Below are 23,808 nucleotides of genomic sequence, written 5' to 3' on the forward strand. Positions count from 1 at the left end.
ATTTTAGAACAATGCACTATTCTCAAGTAATAAAATAATTAAAATATTGCATTACTTAATTTGAAATGAAATATTTATACTGCTTGATTAAAAACTGGGGTATTTGTTTGACTTCGTTTTGTTGTTGAAAACTTATAATACAATTGATCTGAACTTCATTTTTGAAAAGAAAACATAAGTTTCAAGGAAAGTTGAATAATAAATGGCCCTGCTGATGAAAAATGTGTTGGTAGAACTCTTCAGTAAGTAGTAAGCATCCTCTGTATGACATTGTGCATGTTTCCATAGCGTCGTCAATTGGTCTCATGAATACCTATTGAAATAGTTGTAGCTGCAAAGCATTTCATGTATTAGTCATCTTTGTTATTCCAAGTATAAGCCAAACCATAATGAAGATTTTAATAATTAGCTATGGCATAGCTGTTAGGAGGAACTCCTCAAAATTGTGCAACGTAGATTACTTGTTCCAGTCAGGTGGGGAAAGCAAGCATAATTACTTTGATAATTTCAGTCTTAGACAGGAAGATTCTTTGACTTCTCCCATAAAATAAGACAAAAAGTGTCAAAGAACCGTAAACATGTTTTCATTCAATCCCAGGAACATAAACACTGAGATACAAATTCAGAGTAGTTTTTAATTGTTTTTCATTTAAACTGAAAAGAAATACTAAAACCAGGTATTCTAAACAAAACTCTGGAATTGATTTCAAAATGCCTAGTAGAAGGTATTTTGATCCCTCTCAAAGAGCATTTGATTTATTAGAATGAATTCGGCAGGGGGAAAAACTTTCCATGATTTAGAGTAACTGCATAATAAATGTGCTTTAGAGCTAAATTATGATATGCTTTTCAAGGTGATGTTATTAAAAACTTCTGTTAGTTCTAAACAGAGCCGAAAGATCTTGACTTATATACTACTTGATATTCTGAAGGAAGAGGAACACTCTGAAAAATGGTTAACGTTTTTCTTCATCCTGTCACTTCTCTTTCACCATCTCGAAGTTCAGGGGAGCGATTGCAGATATCCTAAACAAGCTTACATCCTCATTATTTTATTTTTTTTCTATACTTAATGTCTGGATAAAAACGAGGCGTGAAATTCAAGTGCAGTGGCTATTCCTGCTGCAGTGAGATTGTTTAAAGACTGCTGTTTGGAAAAACAAAGTGGAAGCTGCTGGTAACTAAGGTCATATCTGCACTGAAGATTTCAGCAAGAACATTGCATTAGTTGCAGTCATAAAATGGTGTTGGCTGACTGTCATTCAAGTGTCAGCAGAGGATCTTAGAATTATAGTGATAAAATTTGATCTTGATCTATGCAATTAGTTTTGTTTGGCTTATGTTACAGACCCTGTAAAGAGTGAGGCTGTCCCCACATATTTGCATCCAGCACAAGGAATGATTTGTTGGTACACGATGACAGTACTCCTACCAGTATACATAGAATGGTAACATATTCTTCATGGTGGGAATTAGAGCTGAAGATTAGTTCTCAATCGATGTATATTCTGTGTGTAGACTTAAGTGTTTCCCTCTTCCCTCTGAATCGGTAAATTTGGCAATGTTAGCTTTTCTAGATAATGCAATTGATGTTCAATAAGAACAAGGTATATCAGACAATGTCATAAAGCTTCTAATTTTTTCTTGTTTCATCAGCTGGAAGAAACTTTCTGGATTTGTTACAGAAAGAAAGAAATTTGGAGAAGAACTTCTATGGAGGTTAATAGAACCAAGGACCTTTGCTTGTCAGAAAGCTTTATAGAACTAACAATTTTGAAAGGAACTCATTTTATCCTAGTTTTCATTAGATAGATATTAGAAGCCAGTGCATCATAGCTCTTTTCAGCTTGCCTGGAACTTTTCATCTTATTAAGGCATATGTTGTATGTCAGGCAATAGGTTAGCGTAAAGGGGATTAATCACAGCTAGTATTACCATATCTGCCAGCGCTACTTTACGTAGAAGTAGCATAAATTTGGAGGCTCTTGTTAGTCCACAAGCAGAAGTAACATTCAGGCAGGCGCGCACAATGAAAAAGCAAAGGAATAGATGCTCTTGATACTTTGGATCAGGTCTGCAGATCTAAACCAATGTGGCTACTTTATGGAATGAAATCATGTGTTTGTCCAGTGGGGGTACCTGTACCGTATCAAACAGCTGATCCAACTAGAAGAATAATCCTTCCAAAAAAATTAATTTCAAGTTATGTTAAAAAATAAAAAATAAAAGTACAACTGCATCTTCAGATTTAGCCAAATACTTACGTCTCAAATAAACCACCCCAAAACCTGGTATAAAAAAGTAATATTTTCCTAGCTGTATTTAAGTTCCTTGTTCTGCCTTAAAACTAGTTTGTTTACGTTGGCTGAGCAATTGCATAGGGCAAAAGAGCAGACAATATTGAGTGGCTGCAAGCAAAGAGAGGACAAGACCTCCACTTTGAGCAACAGCCAAAGCTTATCTTTGGTCCTGAAAAACAGTAAAACTATGAAAAATATATATATATATATATATATATATATATATATAGCTGTATCAGTTAACAGGTTACTTTTCCATGCATGGGATCTGTGCTCTAAGATGATGAGGTGTGCGAGGACAGGCACTAGTGGCAGTGTAGATTTTCTAGCCCAGTGAGTCCTTGAGAATTCTAAGGAATAGAAACTGCCCATATTAATACTTGTTCTGCTATCAAAATTAACTCTGAAATATCACCCTTATCAGTTAAATTACTTAATAAGTGCCTAAATCTAAACCTAACTACTTAAAAGAAATGGGGGGGAAAAAAATGTCAATAGTAGTAGTAATTAGGAAAAAGAAATAAAATTTTATGCCTCCAGTTTTTCAGTCTTTTTTTTTGGTATTTTTGAAAAGAGGAACAAATCTTTTTTTCCAAATTGCTGTATCTTATACAGAACTAGTTGATAGACAAGGATTTTCAACTGTAGTGCAATCAGAGTTTTGAAGAAAACAAACTTCATAGCTTCCATAGGTACTTGCATTTACAGTTCCGAAGTACGTAAAGCAATGAAATATTGCGTGGATCTGTCAGCACTCGCAAATCTATTAGGAATTTTTAAACTGCCAATTCTTGCAACTTTATTTTTAGAACCTTCTGTCTGAAAAATTGCACAAGCTTCCTTTAAAGGATCTATAATATTTCTAAATTAACTTCACTTAGGAAGTTTTTTTGCTTGTATGTAACAGTCTGTAGTGTGATCATTTTCATTGTTCCCCTGCTTACCATGCAGTTTTCTTTATTCCTCTGCCATCTAATACTTATAACTTACGGAATTTGGATTTGTTGATTTAAAAGAAAAAAAAAGTTGCTTATTAAGTTTATATTGCTTTATGCTAGTCCCAGGCAAATAAATGAAGCTTTGGATCTTTCAGATTCTTTTATAAAATATTCTCTTTAAATTTAAAAATTCTATGAAGTGGATGTTTCTTTTGTGTACTTGGTACTAGTTTCAGGACTTCTACTTTTTAATCTCTTCGTTTCTGGCGAATTACCCATCCCTTTTGAATACTCTATGGAGTATTTAGATACCCTTCCTTTTCTTAAAGCTATGTGAAAAATAGCAAAAATGACAACAAGAAAGGGGTTTGTTCACTGTGTGTACAAATCAAGCTAAATACTGCAAGTATGTAAACACTGCCTTTTCCAAAAAATGTGTAAATCAGATTCTTTTGGTCATTCATTAAAAAGTTGTATTACTGTATTGTCCATTTGCCTGTACCATTTGAAGTTATTTGCTGTGGTTTGGGGGTTGTAACTGGCTGTATTTACAGTCTTGATGGTGTCTTAACTTTTTCAGAAGCTACTACTTTTATTTTCCTTCCTCTTCTCCCTTTGGTGGAGAATTGATTTCATTTCCTGTCCTCAGAAGTCATAGTAATCCTGTTACTCTGTTACGAGTGTGTCCTAATTCTGCCTCAGGGGGACTGTGTTGAGCACAGGAAGAACTTGCTTCTACCAGGTTTGAGTGGGACCTTTCTGAAGAAGCTAATGACGTTCCTGCTGGTTTGGATTTTGATGTGAAAACATTGGATCTTATTTTGCAGCTAGATACAGATATATTGCCAGATTGATATTTGCTATATTGTTTTTTCTGATATAAGTTGTCTTTCTCATAGAATTGCTTTCTGGTCTTACAGATGTTACTTTCAACTAGAGAATTTAGAAATTAAAGAAGATACCCTGACCAGAGGGTTTCTTGTTTTTGTTTTGCAGTATGAAGCTTATGACTAAATGCTGTGACTGTAAAACAAGAGTTTCTCCTTTTCCATGAATACGTTGTATAATTGCATTGTATAAAAAGAGATTAGCATTTTTAATTTTTGTTAAAAACTTTTGATTCTTTTCTTAGAGAGAAGATGATGAAGAAATGCAAGCCTTAAAAGAAAAATTGAAGTACTGGCAAAGGCTGCGCCATGATCTTGAAAGAGCACGTTTGCTAATTGAACTTATACGTAAGCGTGAAAAATTAAAACGAGAACAGGTTAGTAGAGTACCTTTTTAGTTTGATGAAACTTTGCTGAAACAAAAGATAGTTTAAGTATTCTTGTGCACAAGTTTTGCAGTAAGAAGACTACAATTTTTGTCTTTTAATCTTCATTTAGGATCAAGAAACACGTGTGCACACGTGCACAGACACATAGTTTAAAATAAATAGAATTATTTAACAGACCTTTCAGTTACACTTACAATGATGATGTATTTCTAAAGAACTGTTAAAAAAACAACTAATTGATTCTGCCAGCACGTATGCCTATACTGAGTTGCTTTTTTTTTTTTTAATGACAAATAAGCTGCATTTAAATCATGCAACATTATGAAATATTAATAGCTGGGAGAAGGAAAATGAGGAAGTGGTAATGAAGAATGACAACATTGTATAAGAAAACTGTGAAAGCAACAAGTTTGCCCTACTGAGTCATTAGCCACCTTTTTATACAAACAGCATTCCATTTTTATTTTTTTGTAAGTTGTACCATTCATTGCTAGATAATATAGCCAGAAATTCTTGAATACTTTCATGTATCATTTGCTACCTATAGGAAGATACCTGTTTGTGTGTCTGCATATGTATGTGTATGTATACTTTGTGTGTTTTTATTAAATAAGTACACACATACGCACACACAGTTACAAGCGCACCGTTAATGTATCATTGCCATAACAAACCTGTTTCAATGTTTATCTTTTTAAATGTCCTGAAAATAAAACTATAAAGGAGTCTTAAAATAGTCAAAAGTAATGGCAGTTCTAAAGGGTAACCAAATATTTGAAGAAGCTGTAGATTTTGGTATTTTTAAATGATTTTATTGGCATTTACATAGAATGAACATTTTGTTTTTTAAAACAACCCTTTTTTGATTTTTACATGGCCTGTTAACGTTCATCAATGTTGTAAATTCTTATGCTATGTTTTGAACATGGTACTACTACTACAATTTAATTTTAAGCAGGTTACCTTTAAATTTTTTGCTCTTATTTTTGCAGCTGGTTGTGTTATGCAAAGCTATTCATGTGTAATGTCTTCTCTTTAAAAAGAATTCCAGTTAAAAACTGGAACAAAATTCAATTCTTATAGATAAAATATGAATCTAAGTTCTGAAAAATTGTGAAGCTGGAGTTGAAGCTGAGTTTACAGCAAAGGGGGTTGAGAGTGATTATGTAGACATCAGGTGAAAATGTATGTCAGACCAATGCCAACTAATGATATCGAAAGTAGCATAAGGTCTAGAAGTGTTATTTTTGAAAATTCATTTTCTTTGGTATTTCAACTAAGGAGCTCAGTGACTTAAAATATTTATATCGAGTACATTACTCTTACTGCAGAACAACTCAGAACACTATGTTACTGAAAAATACTTAACTGGGTAATTATTACTTGTTTAGGTCAAGATTGAGCAGGTTGCTATGGAGCTTCAGCTTACTCCATTCACTGTACTTCTGCGGTCAGTTCTGGATCAGCTGCAGGAAAAGGATCCTGCTCGTATATTTGCTCAGCCAGTGAACCTCAAAGAGGTATGTCTTAAACTTAATGTTTCCAAAGTGTTTCCTCATGTTTGGATACGATTTAGCTGCGTTTAACAGGAAACAAATCAGTGCACTGCAGAATGGGGAGTAGTATTATCTTTTTTTATCTCTATTCTGGTAATTTATGTTATGACTTACTGCTATGAAAATCTGTTTATGTTCATATACCCAAATTTCCTTTGGGAAACACTTGCATGGAATAACATGAGAACATATTAACCTAAACCCCTTTATAAAAAGCTAAAAAAGGCTAAGGAGTTTTAGGGTTGTTTGGGGGTTTGTTTGTTTGTTTTTGTTTTACTTCTGAAATAATATTATTCAATAAAGCAAGTTTGAAGGGTGTCTTAATAAAAATTAAAATGTGGATACCGTGTTTTTATTTGAAGATAAATTTCTGCTTTTTTTAAGTGGGAAACCAGATTGTCTTAGGGTGCACATATGTGTGTGTGCATATGTATGTATGTGCGTATGTGTGTATATATATATATGTGTCTGTGCATGTGTGTGCATGCATACACACATTCTTCCAGAATTCTGAAAATGAATAGTTTGGGCATCTGTTATTAGAGCTCAGGTTTATTGTCTAGGACACAGAATCATGTAATATGTAAACTTCTGTTGGCATGTAAATGTGCGCAAGATCAAAATGTGCAATTCTAAACTACATTTCCCAGCTCTTAATTTGAGGTGTTACCAAATATGGGGAGAAAAAAATCCAAATTGGTTAATAGCTAATGTTACTTTGTCTGTAATAAAATAATTTGATTACATTTTTACCCATTTTTGCTTTAAATATTTATTCAAAGGTTCCGGATTATTTGGATCATATTAAACATCCTATGGATTTCTCTACTATGAGAAAACGGTTAGATGCTCAAGGCTATAAAAACCTCAGCGAGTTTGAAGAAGACTTCAATCTTATCATAGATAACTGTATGAAATATAATGCAAAAGATACAATATTCTATAGAGCTGCAGTGCGATTAAGAGATCAAGGAGGTGTTGTTCTCAGGCAAGCTAGGCGAGATGCTGAAGGGATCGGTTATAATAATGAAACTGGAATGCACTTACCTGAAAGGCCTAAACTTGAGTCACCCCAGCCTTTCTCATGGGAAGATGGTAAGATGTTTTTAGATTTTTTTTTTTTAAGTTATGTTTTTCATTAAATACAGTCTCTGCCTGCCGTACACATGTTTAAAATTGTACCTGTTCAGTTTTCTGATGTGAAATATTTCTTTTTCCTACTACAGACTTTTTTTTTTTTTTTTTGAGGATTCAGTTGATTCTCTTCTACTGCTTCTGTTCTTAGAAAAGTGTCTTCCAGATTCTGGTTTTTAACAAGCTTAGAGCCTAATTTAAAAATATATATATGAAAATGGATTTTAAATTTTGAGTGCTTTCTTTGACATGATCATATATGCTCATAAGTTGTAGAACATGACTGCCAGTGTGCGTAAAAATGAGCATGTTCTTAAACTACCTGTTGAATCAAGAATTTAATGTTTAATAATAGTTCTACCTTTTTTCTTCAATAAAAAAAAATTAAGCAAGTTTGTAATACTGGGAATTAAAAAGTCATCTTTTGACTTAAAAAACTAGAAAGCGGAGATATGTGGCAGTGAAGGAGAAATAACATGCTTTGTTTATAACCGTAATCTCACCCTGCTCTTTGAAAAGAAAAAAATTATGCATTAAGATGTCTTCCTTCAGACCTAAAAATTCTTTGCTCCTCTACTTAGTTTTCTTGATCAGCATTTTGTTTAAGAAGAATTCTAGTAATATTACATAGTATGAGTTTGCTTCAACAGTTCTTCACTGGTGACAGTGAAGCTACTAAAACTGTAATCAAAGTAGCTTTTTGACTTTTTTTAAATTTCAGCATGTGATTTTTTTTTTTTTCCCTCCTGTTGATATGGTTGTTAATATTCTGGTAAACACTAACACATTTTCAATTATACATATTTTGACTTCAGTGGATAGGTTACTGAATCCTGCAAACAGAGTGCATATGTCCTTGGAAGAACAGCTGAGAGAGTTGTTAGAAAAGCTTGATCTCACCTGTGCAATGAAATCCAGTGGGTCAAGGAGCAAAAGAGCAAAGCTGTTAAAGAAAGAAATCAGCATTATCCGCAGCAAACTAAGTCAGCAACACAGTCAAGCTCCTCAAATAGAATCAGGTATTGGAAGTTTTGAAGAAGAAACTGCAGCATTAGAACAAGAAGGAGAAGAAGAAGGTAAGATTTTAAACTCTCTTTAAGTCAGTACTGTTGTGGACCTCTTCAATCAGGTGCTCTAATCGTGTGAATTAAATAGTGTAATAAATAAATGGTATAATTTATTTGTAAATGGACATATAGTGCTTATTTACAATTAATATTTTAAGACTATCATAATGATCCTTTTAACCAATATCCCCTCCCTTATACTTCACAGTAGCAAGGATTTAAAAAAAATTTTAAGTGTTAAGAAATTAAAATACAAACAATATCAGAATGGAAAAAGATTTGGAAATCTCAGTGCATCTTGGTACTTTTGGAAATCCACTTACAGGCCAAAATATATATAGGGATCATGTGAGTTTAAGTCAATGGCACTGAAAACTCTAGCCATTATACTGTCTCTTGTAGCTTTTCTGTCCTTTAAAGCAGACTGTTTTGGGAGAGTGGAGGGTTAGTTTGTTTTTGCTGCTTTTTTAATAAAGCTAACTAGTGACAGGATTCACCAAACTTGATGTTTTATAATCAAGGCCACCATGTCCAACTACCCTTCCCCTGGTGCCTCTCTTCCTCCTCAAAATAGCGGTCTCAGATCCTTATCTACTCCTAGGTATTTGCCACTGATTTTAGTGAGAGCAGCATACAAGAAAGACCTGACTTCAGGTTACAGTTGAATGTTGTGTTTGTTTTTTGCTTTGAAATCAGTTACTGATATCTTTATTACTCCTCCTTAAATGACACAAACAAAAATCTCCCGGGATGAGGGGGGTATAAAGAGTCTTACTGAGAGTTTGTTCCATGATCAGCATTGCATTTTATTACCTATTTTTCTTGAGGAGAGGTAGAGGCATGTCACATCTTGACTAACAGTACTGGATGGCGGAGGAAAAGATGGAAGGGAAAGTGGAAGCATAATGAAAACAGTAGTCTGTATAGAGCAGCTTGATGCTACCAAAATTTTTGAAAGCTGAACTGAATAAAATGACTGTCTCTAACTGCAGTTCATACAGCAGCTTGATGTTTAATTCTTAGTGTGATTAAGAGAATGATTTTCAAATCTGTAACTTGCTTCAGATTTGAATGACAATGGTAGAAAAACTGTACCTGAATCAGTATCTAACTTATCCATTAAGTTTTGAGGTGCTAATTATTCTTAAAATGTTTAATGATGGTTGGGGTTTGTGGGTGAGTGGGTGGTTTCCCCCCCGCCTTTCTTCCCACTTCCAGTAATGGTGCCACTGAATATAGTTGTTTAGAAATGTACTTTCTGGCAGATAATAAATATGCTATTTTTTGTTACTTCTAGCTTAACATTTTTATGACAACCTTTTATTGTTGGCAGCAGCTGTACAAATAATAGTCTAAAAGTGTAGGTACAATCTCTGACTGGTAACTACTTTCTTTGGTTTGAAATACTTCCTTTAAAAAAAAACATAATGAAAAGCATTATCCAGAGTTGATTGACATCATGATTATAATTATGATCTAGTCAAGAATAGTAAACATTAGTTCAAATTTGGATTCTGCAATGGAATGTAATTGGAGGAGGAGAGAAACAAGCTGCCGAAAAGAGAGCTATAAAAGGTGATCAGTAGAATCCTGTGACAAAAAAGTGAATCTCTACATGAGCTGACTTTAGAGTTGCTATGAATTATCCTTTACAATTCTGTTTTGAATTTCTAATCATGTGACAAGTTGTATCCTAAACACCTGTGGCATATGGTACCAAAATAACTCAGTGAAATTAGTCTTGTAATGTCTAAATAGTTTTTAAGTGTTTTTTTTTGTGCTTAAATCTTTATGTGAATCTTTTCAAATTAATTGTAAATTAATTGTTCAAAAAGCACAGGCCATTCTTAACAGACTTTTTTTTTTTTTTTAAGAGATGGTTTTTAAATGGGTTTATCTGCCTGTGGATCTCATTCTTAAGGTCTTCTTGAAATACTATTTACCAATTCTAATTCTTGTATACCTTCAAAGTATGTGAACATAGTCACATTTTATTTTAACTATTTATGTTATTAATATGAATTATGCCTTATACAGATGAAGCAGTCTTTTTGATATGCACAAATCATTGATTTCAAAATAAGCATTGTGGAGCCAAAATCAAAACAATACCTAGATAATATTTAAACCACTGCAGATACAGGGTTCAAACCCTTGGTGTTTCACACCTTTCTTCAGGTGACATAGAAAATTATCTAAACAAAATTGTTGTTTGACAGCATGAATGTTTCTGTTGGATACATTGTTCTCATACAGCTACTCTAGAATAAGCATCTTCTTTCTCCTTATTCATATCTTAAAAGATTCTTCCTGTTACAGCTAGAAAGTTTTAATATCCATGTATATTTTTGTTGACAATTTTGGGTTAGGAAGTTATTTTACTTTTATTTGGGAATACTCTTGAGAGTAGAATGTTGTTTTTGTTTTGGTTTTTTTCCCATCACTTGGGATGAAAAGCTAAAATTAGTTCTGTACGCTCACAGTAAAATCTCCATTGCCTTTTCCCAGCATGGAACTGTTGAAATTAACTGGGAAATGATTGTGTAAAAGAAGGGGAAGGAAGAAAAAAAATTGGTAGAGGGTGGTTTTTCTGACTTCTCCTGTCAAGTCTGCAAAAGTATATTTGCCAAATAGTGTCTAGTAAAGCAGCAAGACTTTGTTTTTTGATAAATAAAACTGCTATCCACAATTGTAAAGCATCTTTGCAAAACTTGCATGTCTTAAATTTTATAACACACACTAGCTCAGTCTAATAGATCAGGTTAGAAATACAATTTTTTAAAATGCTTACTTGATAAAATTTGCCTTAGGCAGGTAAGGTAAATTACATTTTACAATTTTGTGTATTCATCAAACATCTTACTTTAATGGTGGTGTAATTGCATTTAAAGGATAAGTCATACACCACCCCAATTTTCTGTTAAACAAATCTTAGATTTTAGGTATGAAATTAACATTACTGCATGAGAAGTAAAAAGTATTTATCCAGGTGTAAATTGTTAACACACCAAATATAAACACCTACTTTTCTATCCGTGTTACATTCCTAGTATAAAAGTAGGAACTACTAACTAGGACAGATTGTTGCTAGACAAGGTTTGTTTTTAAAATGTTATGCTTTGTTTCCAAACAACAATTTATTTGGTGGGCTGCACATTTATAGTGAGTTTTATAATAGACTTTCTAACTACGAGTTTTCAAAAATCACACTCTATTTATAATTTTTTCAGGAGATAAATCTCCCCCTAAACTTGAACCATCAGATGCATTACCTCTTCCTTCAAACTTGGAGACTAATTCAGAACCACCAACCCTCAAACCAGTAGAACTCAATCCAGAGCAGAGTAAGCTTTACAAAAGAGTAAAATTTGATAATGAATTATATAGCACTTCCATTCAGAAAGAAATAAATGGACACACTCCAGAACACTTACTTGACAGTAATCTCAATGAGTCGACTGTTTCTGCTGTAGCTGAGTCATCAACTGATGTAAACAGACGTACATCCATTCTCTTCTGCAAATCGAAAAGTATAAGCCCCCAAAAGTCTGCAAAGAACACTGAAACCCAGCCAACTTCTCCACAGCTAGGGACCAAAACCTTTTTGTCTGTAGTCCTTCCAAGGTTGGAGACACTTCTGCACCCAAGGAAAAGATCAAGGAGTGCATGTGGAGATTCTGAGGTTGATGATGAGTCCCCTGTAAAGCGCTTGGATACAGGTAAATGTTCCACAATTTATTTCAATGGATACATCTTGAAAGATGGCATACTTGTTAATTTTTGACATACATGTAACTGTTAATTTTCAGATTTTAGCAGTTTTTGCTTATAGTTGAATAAGCACGTATAGTTACTTGGTTACTGTAGGAAAACTACAGATTCATTGCTATGTTGGCCCTTACAGTTAGACTCAAACAAGTTTTACCATTTCAGACTTCATTTTAGTAACTAGATCCTCAAGTTACCTCTGTGTATGGTGTTTTGTTTGCATTTTTTTAGTTATTTTCTATTTCCTTTTGTTGCGTCCAATAGAAAAGGTAAATAAGCTGCTTTTTTTGGAAATTCCCTGCTGAATTACAAAGAAACTTCATATATGGTGCCAAAACTAGAATTCTCTGGAAGAACATGGAAAAATACATTTTCCGTGAACAACTTTATTTTGCTGTAATGGTACTGCAAGCATATTCCTAGGTTGTAAAACTGATGACTGTATGTGAGATGCTGTATACTTGCACATTATATGGCAGTGTTAAAATCCCAAAGTATAATGACATTTCCTCTGTTTCTTAAGCCTGTGCACTTTACCTTTTTAAAGTTGAAGAATCTAAATGCAAGATTATGGTCTTAATGAGATTTCTCTAAAAAAATTAAAAGAAAGCTAACTTTGGTGCAGTACAGTTGAGAAATTAATACACCTTTTCTTCATGAACCATACTTCTATTTGGAGAAGTTTGAACAAAACACTATTTGAGGAAGAATAGCAACATTGGGAAATTACTAAAGTGCATTTCCTTAATGTTTTTCATGGCCGTTGCTACAACTTCTATTATCTTTTAAAATAAATATTCTGTTTCCTTGTTGTGTCGGTAACACATACACAGGTACGAATATGGCATATAATTTTTATGCCTTTGAATGAAGGCCATAAAAATTGAATTACAAAATCATTTATTGTGAAGATGTGCTCTAAAAGCTGGGTGGGAACTTTTTTTGTTTTTTGGGTGGGGGAATCTTTTTGTTCATCCCTTCCTCCCCCCCTTTTCTGGATTCCTGTTCAAGAAAGGTTGAAAAGAGCCCATTTTTCTGATCTGATAAATTAGGAAGGCATATGTGCACATGTTCTTAGCAGGACTAATGTGAAGGTTTTTTAATATAGGAAAACTGGCTTAATTCTTAATAAATAAATCAATAAATCAGACTTTTGAGTTGTCATTTTGCTCCTTTTCTCTTTGTGGAGTACATGTATGTGGGACAAATATGCTTTGATTAGCTTAAAAAAAAAAAAGTCAAACAGCTATGCATAATCTCTCCTAATTTCAGTGCACTTCCCATTTCAGGATTTATTTTTTTATGTGATATTTAAGTCAGTGATGGGAATAAAATCCCAAAAGTTAGAAGAAATTATTTTTTGTTAATATTATTTATGTAGCCTCTTCTTGAAACTAATGAAAATTATGTATAGAAATAAAATTTAAATAGACCTAATACATAGGAGGCATTTAGGTTGTGTAGTGTTTTGTTTCATTTTAAGAAGAGACTGTATCTGCTAATTGAACTCTTTTAGCCAAACTGAATTTATCCAGAAATGTGAATAGCATCTCTGTTCTCTTCTCTCTCTTTTATAAGCATATACAGATATATGTGCTTATTAAATCTTATTTGTATGTTCTTTTTCATTTTGCAATTAAAAAAGTTTTGCTTTCATATTGAAGACTTTCTTTCTATATTATTTTCGAACTTGTGGCCTCATATGAATTTGAGTGAGCATTTTATTATTGGTAGCTATTTTGAGCTATGGTTTGGCAGGAAGTAGTTCTGTTTGCACAAACCCCAAATGCTTTGCAAGGTGTAAACCCTGCTGAATTATTTCATTTTTGTATATGCAAACTGTGGTAGATCGATGCAGATGTTTATGCTCTGTTAAAAAAGATAGAATGTTCCATACAGTAATGTATTTTTTTTTTTTTCCTATTTGGATGTTTATCATGAAATTGTAATTTCACACTATGGTAAAATGCTGTTGTTCAAAAGAATTCAGCAGATCACGAGCCTTTGCCTTGAAAGACGTGCAGTCATATGTAAGGCATGTGTTGGGCTCCTTGCTTTCCTTCCTGCGAACTAGTCACTTTGGGAGCAATCATTGTAAATGAAAATGAATGGCTGTTGCAGGATTTTCTCTGACTAGTGTGAATGCTAAATATTATCGATTCTAGTAGATATAGGGAAAAAGTGATAAAAAGGAACTTTGCTTAATATACAAGGCATTGAAATTTTGGACACTAGAAAGAATTTGAAGTGGTCAAAGGCTGCACTTAGGCTGCTGTTTGCTTGTTATTACTGTTCATGCACTGCTTTAAAGTCTATACACTGTCAGGTCTTTCTCCCTTTCCCTATCCATAACCAATGTTTCATTTTTTGCCTTTACGTAAGGATGTTTTGTTGTTTTGTCCCTCACCTTATTCAGTCTCCTGAAAGTATACCATTTTAATGTCACTCATGCATATTCTTAAATAAGAGGTTCAAAATAAGACTCCAAACTTGCCTAATCTAGTTCAATAAAGCCATACCTACTTTGTCTAATGTTTCGTTCTCACAGACTACCTTTTATTATGCTCCCTTGAGTTACATTCAAGGTGGGTGGTATTGCTGATTAGTTTCAAGAAAGATAAATACAGGATCCATTGGTCCAGTGCTTTGATAGGGGTGGTGTTTCATATATTGTTGATTTTCATATACAGAATGATTATTAAAATAATAGTTTTTATCAGAAATAGGTGATTATTGTACACCATAATTTATCATTGAGAGGACTGAAAACAGTTCATTTTAATAATCTTGCCCCCCCTTTATATGTGAAACCTCATTTAAAAAATATAAAGCAATAGTGTAATGTACCTTAAATTTTTATCTGATAATGCTTTTCCAGGTCATTATCACATACATACATAGCACATCTTTCTCCATGGTTGCTATGTGGAAACTTAGATTGCATAGTAGAGAGAAGTGTTTAAAAGTTTCCTATACATACTTGATGGTGTGGGTTTTTTTTGTTTGTTTTTTTTGTTTTGTTTTTTTTCCTGGTATCTAGCAGTTTCAAAAAATAGGTTGTTTTTGCTTAAGAAATCTGGGTCACATAATAATTAGGTGGATGATTCTTTAAGTTGAGCATGTCAAATCTTAACTGAGAAGTGGTTAATGATCCTTGCAAAATATATATCATATACTTCCTTTGCTTGGTTGGAAAACCTGAGTCCTTTTCATCAGGTTAATAACTTAAAATTAATTGGTGCAGTTATTACGTCAGAGGAAAATAAAGGTGATCAATGGATAGAAGATAGATTTTGGTGACCGCTAAAAGATGCGCTTTTATCAGTTGTGTATAGGCCTGATGAACTCTTAGAACAAATAACTGTTTCAAAATACCTTTTGAGTATTATAAAATGGTAAATTAGATTCAGATCCAATTTCCATGTTGTTCTTCATTTTATCAGTCACCTTTAGTCTTTTACAAATCTAGGAAAGAAATTCAGTTACTGATGCTACCCTGCCTTCTAGGCAGAACTTAAGTATTTAGAATTTTCTATCGTAATACAGTCATGTTAAATTATCATAAAATTAGGATTGCAAATAGTGATTAATGCAGTACAGTACTTTATTTTTGTTATTATTTCTTGGCTAAGTAACGGTAATGAAATATTTCACTGGAATGTATTATTTGTTCAATATTCTTCTCGCTGCCAACTACACAGATTTTCTCAGGGCACTGAAACAGATGTCAACAAATACTTAAAACCCGGATCACTGAATTACAGCATTTAACACAGTAAAAAACACACTTCTTGTGTGTGTAAATTTATCATTTACTAATATATACTTTGTATATGGGTGTCAGTGTATGACAAATCTAATGATACCTTGTTAAAACTGTTATTAAATGTTGAGCTGCTTTTGTTTCAGTCCGGGCACTACGAAGTGTTTGATGGCACTTAAGAATTGTCTGCAGGCTACCTATATGTGAATTGCACTTATCGTTGGTGTAGTGTCATATTGTAAAGATGACTGCTTTTACTCATTTTTATTTGGTGTGGTAAGGATAGAGATTCTGTTTTGGGGTAAGACTGAATACAGGTTATTTCTTGAATTCTTTAACATTTGATTTCTAATAAATCTTTGAATCTCTCCGGAGCAAAGGCCAGCTTGATTAAAAGTCAAGCTTCGTATGTGCAGCATTAAATCACCATTCCCTAAATGGAAGAAATGAAAGTAAAACATGCATATTTAAGAACATAATTTGTGTCCTCTAAGTAAATTACAACTTAAATTACAGTCAGCTCAGTGAAGAAATAGTCAAAATTATTGAAGTGCTGTTAACATGGACAAGAATGGTAGTGTATACACATTTTCATATGTAGAATGCAGTAATTTGACTAAATCAGCTGACAGTTCCAGAGTCCTCATACTTTGAATTAAACTATTCTTTTTGTTTTCTTTTTTTCTTTAGATACATACTGATTGCTTCCTGTAAAATCTGATGTGAAATTTAGTTACTAAGCACTTAGTGATGGCCAAAAATGTCAACTGCATTTCTCCAGGAAGTTTCAAAACATAAACGTTTAAAAATGTTTTTGCAAGCTGACATGAAGCATTGGAGTTTGTGAAGGCTTGAAATGAATTGTCCTCTGGCTTGTTAAATGAGTCAGTGTACATAAATAGGGACTACAGCAGCTCAGCTGCTGAGTTGTCAGGATAGAGCCAGGCTACACAGCAGCCCGTAAGTACCCAAGAGGCTGAGAAAGCAGGAAAATTGCCAGTTTTGACTAGAACGCTATCAAAATTATCCAGGGGGTGGGGGTGGGGGCTAGTATATTTTTTTGCTTGATTGTTTTTGACAAACTGATGGTTTTTTTGGTGGGCTAATGGCCCACTGGAAAACCTCAACTTGTTGAGTATTTGCAAAAAGACCCAGGCAAATTAAGGAGAGAAACTTGAAAAAACTGAATGCTGACACCTTTAACAATTCGTTCTTTGTATTTGGTCTGCTAAAGATTTAAAAGAAAATTCTGTCAGCCCTACTTATATTTTTGTCAATTTGATTCTGAAAAATTTTGAGAAATAGGATAGGATTTTCTAGGACTTGATATATGTGCAATTACAATGAAGTACATAATGCAGGAAGAGAGGAAAGTGAAACTATTTTATGCCAGTCAGTAATTGGTGTGACACTTAAAAGAATAAATACTCCTTTTGGGTTTTATCTCATCTAAAGGATGAGATAGTACTAAGAAACGCTTCCTTGTGTTTAAAATGCTTTGCTTATTTATTGATGTATTCTGTTAGAACAGAGAGAATTTAGAGCAACATGGGCAAGAACCGTAGGGCATGATGAGCAACTGGATACAATGATTCTCTGTTCTCTTTCAGGGCTTGTGAAGTATGTGCATATATAAGTGATAATATGCCCTAATATTTTAGAAAATTTTCTTAGGTCTTAAACGTCTTTATTCCTTTGAAAGCACTGTTTTTGGAGGGTTATTTTAAGAGGCTCATTCTTAGCACCCAACTTGCAAATGCCCTATTTTCTGTGATCAGTATAACTGAATGCTTTTGTAATAATAAAATATTTCTAGATAACCCTTCTATTTTTCTTGGTGCTGTAGGAGTTGTGGAGATTTTTATGAAATTTCAGCATTTCATTTTTTGGACTGCATAGCTCATTTGTTGGGCCAGGTTTGGCTTTCTAAAAAACAAAATGTCATGATCCTCTGTGCGATTCCTCTGTAGCAGTTAACGCTAATTCATTTTTGTGTGGTGCAGATGGTAATCAGAGAATTAATGAATGTGTTTTTTCTGAAGGTATGAAAAAAAAAAAACACCTAGTGAATTTGGAGATCCACATTATGCTTATGAATTAAGGGCACCGTTGCCTTGGTGTTGGGTCTGAGTGTAGATGATTCAGCTTCTAATTCATAAACTTCCCTATACCAAGGTCCCACGTAAAGTACCAGAGTTGATCAGATTACCATCATATTTGACCTGTTTAGAACATATTTGTTTAAAAGTTTTATTTTTCAAGAGTTGGATGATCATAAACGTGTGACTCTTAATTATGTCCCACACTAAATTCAGGCACTGAACTGGGAGGTCAAAAACACGATTATCTTAGGTTTCCTTCCACTAATGAAGAAATGGAGACAGTTCCCACAGTATGATTCACTGTGAGATGAATGTCTCGCAAGATTGGTATGTTTGTTTTTTCCTAGATGAGAACAGATTATGTAGTTACATGCATAGAGAGATATTCGTAAGAGAGATTATGGAGCACAGTATTGTGTACTCTCACTGTATCATAGATACTCTCTGAATCCTTCCTTCCTGAGATGTCATTCTAATATTCCAAACTTGAGATTACTCCTTAAGTCAGCCAGTGAAGTGTTTTGTATCATTCTTTTCCTATACAATGTTTTGTATTCATCTGAAGTAAAAAAGGGGGCATACTAAATCATAAACCCATAAATGTTTTCTAAGAAACAGTTATATTACAGCAATTTGAAAGGGCAGTTCTCATATCTAGTTTGCAAAGATCTGTGTTACCATTTTGGTAGTGACCAGCATTTATTTATTTTTTTAATATATGCATTTAAAAAGTAAATACAAGTGTTCTAAATTGCTTTTTAACATCTTTCCCTTTTTACTCTAGTAGAGTCAAACTCAAGTTAGGGTTAATATTTTTCAGAGGGCTGCATCGCAAACAGGCAAAGTCAAAGTAGAGCAAAACTAATGTAAGTTTTGTATTGGTCTATTAGTGTCCAAGGTGACTGGCCCTAGGAAAAGGCCTCTCAAGTATTTATTCAGCAGAGAGTTCCCAGCTATAGAGTTAAGAGCTGACAGCCCAGTATAATTCCTGTTAATTCTCTCTTCTAGTAGTGCAAGCGCAATGTACTTTTTGCTTCAACGTCACTGTGAAATAATAGTATTTCTCTTTGTATCTTACAGTATATTCAAACCACAGCTCTATTCAATATGCAGATGAGATCCCCAATATAATTCTATTTAATATATGTTATAGGACAAAAATAAACTTTCTTTTCCTCCTGTGTAGCTTTTGGATACGGGTTGAAGTGTCTTGTTCTTCTAATAATCCTTTTACTTGAAAATGAATTCATGTCTTCCACCCAAAATAAATAAAATCCCCAATTTTTTTTTTTAAACCTGGATCATTTTTGTTTAAAGCACAGTTCCACAAATAGCTGCATTAGTATAAATGGTGGGGACGAACCTTGGCCTAACTTTGGAAGGCTACAGTTGCATTAGAAAGCCAAACGTGTAAAAAATACAAAAGACACAACCTTTTTTGCCCTCTGCTATTTATTGTAACAGAAACCTGGCTTATCTTTCTTTTTTGTTCACCAAACAAAAATTCATATAGGTCACTTTTATCTAATTCATATAGGTCACAGATCTCCTTCTATTGCTATTCCAGTTTTTCAGGTAACTTCTCATTAATGATTAATAAAATAATTTGCCCATTAGGTTTATAAAGTTCATCACATTGTGTCAGGAATATACCTTTTGGTCATAAGCTGTTCAATTTAGAGTGAATACTCCTGGCAGTACATTTTTGGAGAGGTGCAGCTCTCCAAATTTCTCTGTTGTATTCCAGAAAGACTTGTGTATATCTTTTTGCAGTTAACATGCGCTACAAAGAAATGGGTAACATGGTTACCTGTTCCCATTGGGCATTTGCTTGGGGGGAAGGTGGTGAACTTTTTTTCGAGTGAGACAGAAGATCTGCATAAGATCTCTTAAGAAAAGCTGTATTTAATTAAAAGCAAGCACTTTGTTAATTAAATAGCTAGTTTTGCAACTCTCCCCCCCCCCCCCCCGCCCCGGGGAAAAAAAAGCCTTATGCAATTTAGGCTTAGAAATATTCTCAGAAGACAAAATACTATCTGCTCAAGTTTCTAGTCCTGCGTGTTGGAAAGCATAAACAGTATTGTTACCGATAGGAATGTGTTAGTAAGTTTTGCTCCTTAGAGTGAACGGGATCTGAAATCTAGTTTCCAAAGGGCATAATGTTTTGAAAAGCATTGCAACTATAGCAAGGTGAACAACTTCCTTTTTGACTGCTCCAGTGGTATTGCACCTTCTTGCAGTTGTTGCTGTTTATCTCTCAAAAAAGTCTTTCTGCATTGTCGTTAGTGGTAAAATATTAACCCTCCATTTGTGATATATTTTTAGCTTGTTGTTGTTGTTGTTCTGGTAGAGCAAACTTTTCTAAATTCAGGAGTGCCTTAGTGTTTTATAAGCCTTTGCCATGTGCTTCATTACATACTCTGTCTTTTGGTGTATGTGTTTTTTCTAAACCAAATATCTCCCATATTCATTTAGATGAGGGCATCCTGCCATTGTGGAGCACTGGGCTTAAGCGCTCTACAAACACAGAGCTTGAAAATGTTTTTTACAAAGTCAGAGGGGAGATTGATTAAAGTTCTGCTGAGGCAGTACTGTAAGCAAAATTCTTAATTTGAAGCAAAAGGTAATTAATATTCTGAAGGCTCCTTTCTGGGAAGGAAAATTTGTTTAGGAAATTGCTTGTGGTAGTTAGGCAATATACTGTCAAAAATGTTTGAGTTGTGTTTTTCATGCTATGAAAAAAATTGTTAGTTTTTTTTTAAACTGGAACTTTTTTTTTCCTGAATCTGTGATGTTCTCTATAATTATAGTGTTGATGGAGCGACACTTTATGACATCCTCTAAATAACAGTAATATCTCCAGCTGATAAGTTAGGAAAAGACAGTTAAATTAATCCTGTAAATCTGGGGACATTGTTTAAAATACAGAGGACAGTTACTGTTCAGTCATGTGTTCTTGGCTTATTAACTCAATGTCTTTTTACATGGAAATGTACTGTTCAGTTTATTCCTTGGAGTGAAATAGATTCTGCTTGCTTTTTGTAGCTAGAACACAATGGGAGCTGTTGCAATAAATTATATTAATATTTAAGAAAAAAAGTAAAAGCAGCAATTTGTTAGAAAGGATACCTTATACCTTAAAGAATTGCTTTCAAAATAATTTTAAATGTTTTATGAACTGATCGGGGTGTTTTTTTCAGTGTTAGGCTCACATAGCTGTCATCTAACTTAATGAGACAGGAAACATAACCATCTTGTGTTTCAGAACTTAATGGAAGTGGCAATATTAAGTAGTTGAGCAGTGTTACAATTTTTGTTTTTTATGGTAACTGCTGTTTAACAGTTTATTTCACAAAGATCCCACAGGTTGGTAAAAATCACTGCTTTGTTGCATGAGGCACATAGTATTATGTGCTTTCAATATGTGTGATGAATGAAGGCTTGGTGAGCTCTGGCTGTTGACAGGGAAAACTAGTAAACCTTTGAAATTAAAGTAGAGCTGCTGGAGCAGCAACATTTTGTCTTTATGATGTAATCGGTATGCTGGACACAAAATTGGGATGGTAGGTTCACGTATGCCTTACTCAGTAGAAAGATATATATCTTATCTTGTGTCCAGTAGTGTAGAATTACCCACAATTCTGTAATTGCGGGAACAGAGTTTTAGTGAGAATATCATTGGAAGTGGTGGTGAACAGTATACTTCCCCCCAAAGTGAGAATTTGCTTGCTTCCCGTTATCTCTGTTAACCTGATAAGGGAACTCGAAGAAAAATTCTTTATTCAAAAAATCTTGTTCTTTACCTGTCTGTTGATTTTGCTGATTAGTTTTTGTAACCTGTTCACAAATAAAATTAGCTTCAAGTGGCATATCTGGCTGAGAATCCCTTACCTCAGTCTTGTGGATATACTGTTGTGAGATGTTTTTAATTGGTAGCTCTTGCACTTGTTTCCTGTTGTAGTACCCAGACATAGTTTCTTCAGTGTATGTGGAGGAATTGATATCTGATACAAAGTACTAAATATTTTAACTATTCTTGAAAAAAGTGATACTTGAAGAAAAGTTAATTTAATTTGTTGGTAACCAAAACAGTTCCTCTGTCATTTCCTGGTTTAAATTTGTGAGACCATGCTGTCCTAACATAGTAACTCCCCTCTCCCCCTTTCATTTTCCTCTCTCTCCTTCTTCCTTTTGTCTTTCACTTCCTTTCTTCTCCCTTTTTATCTCCCTCCAAATCTGTAACAATATGATTGTCACTGTGAAATGACTTCCTAACAACATTTAATTGGAAAAGATGGAGATCAAAGCAGACGTTGACAAGGGAACTAACCTATTGATAAGAATGGATAAATATTCTATTTAAAAAAAACATTTTTATTGCAGATAAAAGTATTTTAAGCCTGAGAGGAGACAACATACTGTAGATTGATCTGATTAAATCTAAAAAATATGAATTATATAAATATGTGGTTCAGCCTTATTTTAACTCTTCATGTTCAGTGCTGCCTAAAAATAGCAAAGTTGAGTTGGTTTTTAATAGCCCTTGACTATCTTCACTTGAAGACGCTTCAAGCACTGGCAGGCTGACTGCATGAGCTTTGAAACATCTTGTATCATCTTTTCGGGTGCTGTTGTTGAAGTCAGGACAATCTTAGAATAGCAAGCACTGTTTTTAAGTTACCAGCATTGTTAATTTTTACTAGGCAATAAAAAATTTTTAGTGCAGTGTTACATTCTCTTAAAGAACGCATATCATCAGCTTGTTTAAGTACAGTGCAAATTCCCATAGAAGGCTGTTCCACATCTTTAGGAGGCACTGGATCATTTATACTGAATCACTTGAAGTTTCACCTCCTTTTATGAAATTCCTCTCAAGGTGAGCAAAAGACCTGAAAAAAAATAGGTCAAAAAATGCAGCTGTGTAATAACTGACTAATTCAGGGACTTGCAGTTTACTATGTTGTCCTGCTTGGCATATGAAGAGTGGTAGATCTCTGGCAAACACTTCAGCCTTCATCATTTTCTCAGATGGCAACTCCAGTTTCTGCTCACTCTTTGAGAATGAGGCAGAAATTCAGAACTGTTTCTTCTAAACAGCTGTAAAAGGTAAATAAATGGCTTGTTACCTTTCTAATAGAACAGGATTTCTGGATGTGCTTACATAAGAACTTTGAAGTTCGCTTGTGTATCAGTTTTTTTTCCTTTGGGTACCATGCCCAGCAATGATATTCCCCAAATTATGGGGAATGTTTATATTCAAAGAAAATAATGTGTTGGTAAAAGCTCTGCATGAAATCTTTAAGATGGTAATTTAACAAAAAGTTGTAAGAAATTGAATAGTCTGCCTGAGCGGGTCTTGTTGGGCAGCTGTGAAAGACAGCTAGGCTCTAGGGTTTTGATAAGATATTGACAGATAATTCTCATGCTTTCTCATGATTTAGGTTGGGAATAAAAATAAGCTTTATTCATTCAAGTTCTTAACAGCTCTTTCAAATTTTCATTTAGATCAGTATTCAGTAAATGAGAGGATAGAAGTACTTAAATGGAAAATACATAAGTATTTTTCCTAAGATGCCTTTACTGTTTGTATTACTGCATAACTGAGGGGGGGGAAAAAAAAGTCAATTCCAATTTTAAATCCTCATAAGTAGTCTATGCCAAGATACATTAGAAGTAAACAATCCTAAATATTAATGGTTTTCTGTGGTCATTATGTTTCTTGATCCTGAATGACATATTATTGATCTGTATGTGATTCAGGCACTTCATCTTGTATTTTACAGTCACCTATGTCTGCGTTGACTTGCCATAAATCATACAAGCTAGAGCTGACTGAATTCACATTGTAAAGTTATTTTTAAATTGCTCAAGTTTTATGCGTGCACTTTTGATGGCATGTAGTGT

General features: G+C 33.8%; 1 protein-coding gene across 3 annotated transcripts in view; it reads left to right on the forward strand.

Annotated features, from left to right (window-relative positions):
* BRD1 (bromodomain containing 1) overlaps positions 1 to 23,808 on the forward strand; it is a 60,090-nt gene that overhangs the window by 18,741 nt on the left and 17,541 nt on the right. For 2 of the 3 annotated variants that reach the window (XM_026070009.1, XM_026070028.1), the window contains 5 exons: positions 4,371 to 4,502; positions 5,906 to 6,034; positions 6,853 to 7,165; positions 8,020 to 8,280; positions 11,502 to 11,990. In XM_026070009.1, coding sequence (XP_025925794.1) covers positions 4,371 to 4,502; positions 5,906 to 6,034; positions 6,853 to 7,165; positions 8,020 to 8,280; positions 11,502 to 11,990 — 1,324 coding nt within the window. The remainder of the gene's footprint in view (positions 1 to 4,370; positions 4,503 to 5,905; positions 6,035 to 6,852; positions 7,166 to 8,019; positions 8,281 to 11,501; positions 11,991 to 23,808) is intronic. The other variant, XM_026070020.1, reaches the window with a different exon arrangement.

The sequence above is a fragment of the Apteryx rowi genome, unplaced genomic scaffold (genome assembly GCF_003343035.1).
Source record: "Apteryx rowi isolate R43461 unplaced genomic scaffold, aptRow1 scaffold_1069, whole genome shotgun sequence".
Lineage (NCBI taxonomy): Eukaryota > Metazoa > Chordata > Aves > Apterygiformes > Apterygidae > Apteryx > Apteryx rowi.